Here is a 6,569-nt window from a genome sequence, read left to right as displayed (position 1 = left end):
CCTTTGTGGGCATTACAGCAAGTTTAAATCAATGGTGCCCGATACCACCACAATCTACACGCCCGCTGGTGAAGTCCGTCTCATACAAAACCTCAGTTGTCGCGACTACGGTATTTATGTAGCTAATTGCAATGAATGCAATGCTTGCTATGTTGGCCAGACCAAGAACCCGTTTTCTGTACGATGGCGCGGACACAGAGCGACTTGGAAAACATTTAATTACACAGAAAAGAATGACAAAGCAGCATTACTGCGACATTACGCAAGCAAACACATTAATATTTTGAAAAGGAAACCCGACATCGCAACTTGTTATTGCATTACCTTTGTGGAAAGCCCTAAAAAAGAAAATTTAGACATGTGCGAGGCCAAATGGCAAAGGATATTAGACGCCAAAATAAATATTCAAGAAATGGTCCTGCCTCGAGTACGGTAAAAACTCCCTCGGCACTCACCGCTGGTGTTATCTCTCTGCATGCGCGTACCTGTTCTACCTTTTGCGTCTTATCTTTATTTTTTCTCGCTCGGTCCGGTGCCCACAGTTGTGCTTGTTTTGTTTTGTTTTAGTTTGAGGTTGGTTCAGTTAGCTTTGGCAATTAGTACTAGCATCCCCTGTGTTTCTTTGTTATACTGTTTTACTGCTTTTATTTTATTTTATTCATTTTAGCGTGTTTGTTTTAGCACTCATTTTTATCGATTTGTATTTCGATTACAGGAACTGATGATGCCACACAGGCGAAATATATATTCCTTTATTAAACCGACTGATTCTGTTTTTCCAAGGATTTTATCGTTCATGGGTTTTACTCTACTCTAGTTAAAAAGGCAAACAGTGATCGTCAGGTTAAGCCATGCTGTTGATGGTTTTGATCTATTACTAAAGTTGTTATTTTGATTATTTAATTACGCTACCGCTAGATGTCCTTATAAACAGGACTTTGTAAGTTTGGTAAGTTTTAAATCATAGCTCAATACAGGCACTATACTGCAATGAGTGTAATCTGTGCAAACGTCTCCTTTTAAATCAATATAGGTGTGGCAGCATTGCGATTGTATGGGAGTTCTGCCTGACGATTACAACGACGAGCGGGCGTACCTGTGTGAGGAGTGTGACGAAAGGGACGTCCCCGTTGAGGTCGAGGTAGTTCCGCAGCCCCCTAACGCCCCGCCAGGGCATACTTACTACTTGACCCTGACCAAAGACAATATGGTCGTGAAGCAAGGTATAGAACAAGGGTAACGAGATTTTTGCACCTTAAAAATAAATTACAATCTTACGTTATACCAGCCTTGTCAATTTAAACGTTTCACGCCAAAACTCTGGACCCAAAACCTATTTAGATTTAATATTTTGCGTTTTTGTCCTAGGTTAAAAACAACAACTCAGGTAGATTTAGGTTGGTGGCATTGGTCCATTATATACCAGTAACTGTTCTAAATCATGAATTCCATCCTTAACTTAGCTCCACTTTTTACTATATTTTTATCTTGTACAGCAGTTAAGTCTACAGCATTCAGTTTCGTTAACGCCTTGTGTTTATCTTTAGGTGATTGTGTTCGAGTAATTCACGACCATTGCTTACGTCAGCGATCTTCAAGTAATCCCCCTGTACGTACGTCATACCGCCTCCAATCACATTCCACACCTGACAGGATGGATTTTCTTCGCATTAAAAAACTGTGGACCGATGACAAGTAAGTTTACCAAAGAAAATATTGCGCAGTGCAATTGTGTTTGTTTGTTCGCGTACTTTTGCGTTGCACGAATTGTACCTTACCGAGCGCCAGTGTTTTTTTAAGGTGTTCGAAACGGTCCCCCAAATTTCTCCAGCGGTTTCCCAAATAAGCAAATATGGCTATTTTTTGGTATTTAAATGAAACACTTGCGGTCTCTTAAAACTACTTAGCGGTCACCCGAACCAAACCTTAAAAAAAAAACCTGCCGAGCGCCATTGGCGAAACAGTTCAAAAATCCATTTTACCTGTCTTTGAATCTTTTAAAGTTTGTTGTAGACTCAAAAGCAAAGTAATTTTTGTTTTCACTAAGTTTTAAAATGGCGACTGAATTCCGCGAAAAAAATGGCGACCACATGTTTTTCAACAGTCATCACAAAACAACGCCAACTCGCTTTAAATCTGCGTACAGTATGACTCAGCAAAATTATCTTCGCTGTGGTTCATTGGTATTGAAACGTACTTTCCCATATTTGTAGCGGGGACAAGTTCGCCTACGGTCACCATTTTCTGCGGCCTCATGACGTCAGGCATAGCGATGACAGACGTTTTTACAGCAACGAACTAATTGCTTCTCCATTCCACGAAATAGTGCCGCTTGAGGCGGTAGTGAGTATCTGCTGCGTCATGGACGTCGAGACTTACTGTCTGGGAAAACCCAAAGGTGAGTGGCGCGAGCGCAGGTTACTTTGGGTCGAACACTGGGGTAGGTTACCCAAGGTCATGCCTACATCCTTGGCTAAGAGAGAAAGAAAAACAGCTTTAACAATCCACTAAAAACTTTCTGCACCTGCAGTTTCGTTTCACTTTCGTGCCTATTCGATTCCTTTGGAAACAAAGTTCAGCTTTAAATGTGTTACAAGCTAATGACATAATATCAGCTACTCAAGCTTATTGTTGCTTTTTCTAATTGAATTACATCTCAATTTGGATTTTTGTCAAAATATTTGGTGCGATTTCAGGAGTTAAAGAGTCGGACATTTACGTTTTGGAAAACAAGTGCAACTTGTCTCTGCGTGTAGTCGACAAAGTGGTGAAAACCCGGTATCCCGTCTACACGAAACCCCACGTATTCGACATGTACCCAGACAAACTCACAGCAGCCCGGGACTATCAGGTAAACGTCCTTCCGCTGCGGCTATGATAAAGACAACCGGTAATTTGCACCCATATAGACAGAAAGAGCAGTCTGCATGTACTGTTATAGGTTAATGGATAAGCAATGCCGCACATACTGTGGGTTCTCGGCCCTTTCCGTTTTGTAGCTTTTTGTTGTACTGGTGAATGGTATTCGCTCATAGTGAGTAAATATACCTTAGCTGGTCGCCCCTGACTCGGAGTTTACATTAAAACGCTGTTTGATGGACATGAACAACAAATTGACATTTTATTCTGGCCGCAGGTCCCTGAGCAGCACAGAAAAACACAAGCGCGGCGTACACAGTGGCTGAAGGCGACTCAGCATGGAACGAAGTCTGACAGCGGTAAGTAGAAGTTGAACCTAATACCAGAGTACCTCAAACCGAGCGTCGCCTTTTTTATGATTTGTCCAAGCGTTGAAATGAAAAGCAATCCTCAGTGGTCGACCAAATTCTGCTGAAATTGCTTGACATAAGAGACCAATATCCAACGACGACATAATCGTTATAAACACTTATAAATAGCGAGTTTCATTCAACGATCAAATTCGGACAAATTTTAAAACCAACACACTCAGAATCTGTTGTTACATCTTACATGTATGAATTTTATTTTATCCCAACCCATATAAATTCGACGCAAAACAACATATACTGTGTTACTCAAACCTAAACCATGAGATTGAACTGCAAAAACTTGGCCGATTTCTCGCGATTCAAGTTTTTTGGAATTACGCACAAACCGTTACATGCAATTGTGCGCAGATGAAAGTAGTGGTACTGAAGAGATGAATGTGCAATGTTCAAGTGATGAAGATGACGACCAAGATTGTGGCGATTCAACTGACGTTGCCACGCAACAGGTCGACATGGAGATGGGAGTAGATGAAGGTGGAGAGTCCGACTCCGGCAACAACCGGAACGAAAAGAAGAAAAGATTAAACGGAATCCTAAGTAAACTAATGAAGGACGCAAGTTCGAGGTAAAAACTGTGTTTTAGTTGGAAGCAGGGGAAATGAAATCTGGTTAATTAAGAATTTAAAGCAAACAAATAAATGAGTCGTGATAAATCGTTCAGTAAAAAATTGAAACATTTTTGTTTCTAGACCGACAGTGAAAAAACTGGTCCTGCTGCTTTTGGTAGATTTTAAATGAGACTGCATTTGAAATTTAAATGTAAAAAAATGTGAAAATCTGTCATGTATTCTCTGTCTTTTCAGAGTTCCGTGCTCACAAGCTTCATCATCTGGGAGTGAATAAATTCTGCTGCACGTGCGAATTTTTCAACATGAGCTACGACGCTATCATAAAATGTGCTGCCGAAATTGCGATCTACTGCAGTTACCACACACTCTCAGTATTTTCACCAGCGTCAAGTGTTTCAACGCGGCGAGCTATCGTCGAGCCACTTTTGCACGTGATCATGTCACGTGATCGTCGTAGCCTCCAAACAGCCGCGCACTTATGTCGGTGCCTGCCGCCGAGCCGAGTATTATAAACAAGACGCCTCCCGACTGCAGTACGTTTATGTGCATTTGTCTGTCACGTAATACTAGCGAACACGTGACTTCGTGACCTTCATGAGATCAAATTTTGCGTTTTGATTTCTTTTTGAACCAATCGTGCATTTTATTCCTGTCAAAAACGCGTTGCAAAACTTTTCTTTGTCCCTTTTCGTGCACACAGCAGCTTCCGACCTGCAAACCCCCCTAATTGTAGATCACCCCCAACCTAAACTGTTGATGACGTCACCATATGCGAACCACACAGACACACACCGTGAGACTTGCCATAAGCGTTCACGCAGAACGTCCGCTTGCCATCCACTAAGCAGCATTGCCCAAGCCTTCAAAATTTGTTTCCTGTACAGAAATTTCAAATGCGATTTGCCTATTACCGTTTCGAATCTCCATGACCGCTTGCCTGCGCACAACTTAATCGTGTCACTCAAGAATTAACGATAAAACTGGTCGTTATATTGGAAAACAGAACGCCGAACATCGTGCAGTGTAAATTTTATATTTTCTCCGGCTATGACAATTAATATGTTGCAATAATCTAGGACTGTTACATTGGCGTCCTGCTTAAAATCTAAGACTAAAAATCAACAAACTAAGAAAAGCTAATCCCATGTAAATTTTACAAGACAAACTGTGCAAATTACAAGGTGTTGGTGCCACAGGTGTGTATGTGAGCCGACTTGCAACATACGCCGGCCCATACTAATGCAGTGTCCAGTATTTCGGTTTTGCGCTCGTAAGTTCACTTGATTTTTTTCGGCCCTTTCGTTTTCCCTTTTTAGCGTCTATTACGATTTCGCAATAAATGCGCAGCACACAATCAAACAAAGTGAAAGGCGCTTGCTACTTTTTGCTTTGTCCTGATCCCTCTGTACATTTAAATGCCGCCCGCTGAAACCTACATATATTATATATATATATCGCTGTTATATCGCAAAGCGCATGTGTACTTTAATGCGCGGGGTAAATGTCACAACGATTTGCATTTTTGTTTGTTTGTCGCCACGACTGCGGACTTTTACTGCGTGTAACGTGAACTGATTCTGAGTGCTTTTGTAAGCTCGACGCTGCGCATATATGCCGATCTTATAGTACAGTATATCGTGTTTTAATTTAGTTTTCGCCGCTTTTATCACCGTTATCGGCATTTTACATCTCGTTTTACCCGCGCTTTTCAAATCACAGATTGGTGGATGAATGAACTCGCTTAAAAGATTTTTTTTGTTTGCTTTTAAGTTCCAATCAACGTGTTGTAGGCTCTTTAGCCTGTGCTGAGCTATCGTGTTTTGTTTGAGGCCACATTTTTTTCGGTTTGGAAAAAGGTAATGAAAAGAATTCTTGCTATATTTGGCATGACAAATTTTTGACCCATGTGTTGTCCGATCACGAGCTTGAATTGTTTCTTGCCCAATGGCTACAGTCTCGTAATAAACCCAGAAATATATGAAGTTTGCTTGCCAATGTTAATGTAGAATATAAGTAAGTTAAGTATAACAAAATCAAAAAAAATTTCACCAGCACAAATCTTGTCGTTCAACATGCTGAGAATAATAAACAGCTTTCGAACAAGAATTCAAACTTAAGTTCGTAATAATAATGTAACGCCTAGTAGTTAATCAGGCACACATGGTAGCCTACTTATGGTTTAAGGGTTGCTATTATATGAAAAAGACATTTTGAAAGGCAATTTGTTTTATTGTAGCACCGGAAAAAAAACGCAATATTTTCAGCTACGTATATCAGGCTACACGATTAACATCTATGAAATCGTTGGTAGGTAGCAAATGATCACCTCGAGTCAATACCGTGCCTGCCATACTTTGTGGCGCAACGTGAAGTATCATGTAATAATGTTTCCTTGAGTATTGGCTTGAATGAATTTCTTTCCAGCCTCGGTGAAGCCGCAGTCACTGATATCCAGTTCCGCGATATTTTGCGAACATGCGACTATCGACTCTGCATTTTCGTCTGACAGGGTGTTCCAGCAAAGAGCACATTTTTTCATCTGAATCACATTTAAACAAAATTTACCTCTAAGCAATATGTTTTAAAGCCCTGAAGCGCTCATGCAGACCAGCAATCACGGCATGCGTTATACTGAATCAAGACGGTCTACCAAGCAATCCAATATGACAAGGCACATGCTAGAAAAATTTAGCCTGCAGTGGGACTCAAA

At 40.8% G+C, this 6,569-nt stretch overlaps 1 protein-coding gene across 1 annotated transcript in view; it reads left to right on the top strand.

The window, feature by feature from the left end:
* The window catches only part of LOC145212329 (uncharacterized), a 36,552-nt gene extending 30,711 nt beyond the window's left edge, over positions 1-5,841 (top strand). The window contains exons 21-27 of the mRNA XM_080080424.1: positions 1,034-1,223; positions 1,548-1,695; positions 2,214-2,398; positions 2,697-2,851; positions 3,137-3,218; positions 3,639-3,855; positions 4,094-5,841. Coding sequence (XP_079936550.1) covers positions 1,034-1,223; positions 1,548-1,695; positions 2,214-2,398; positions 2,697-2,851; positions 3,137-3,218; positions 3,639-3,855; positions 4,094-4,133 — 1,017 coding nt within the window. The 3' untranslated portion in view covers positions 4,134-5,841. The remainder of the gene's footprint in view (positions 1-1,033; positions 1,224-1,547; positions 1,696-2,213; positions 2,399-2,696; positions 2,852-3,136; positions 3,219-3,638; positions 3,856-4,093) is intronic.
* The last annotated feature ends 728 nt before the right edge of the window (positions 5,842-6,569 follow it).

The sequence above is a fragment of the Phallusia mammillata genome, chromosome 2 (genome assembly GCF_965637545.1).
Source record: "Phallusia mammillata chromosome 2, kaPhaMamm4.hap1.1, whole genome shotgun sequence".
NCBI lineage: Eukaryota > Metazoa > Chordata > Ascidiacea > Phlebobranchia > Ascidiidae > Phallusia > Phallusia mammillata.
The sequence above is the reverse complement of the archived record's forward strand: the minus strand, read 5'-3'. Positions and strand labels throughout refer to the sequence as shown.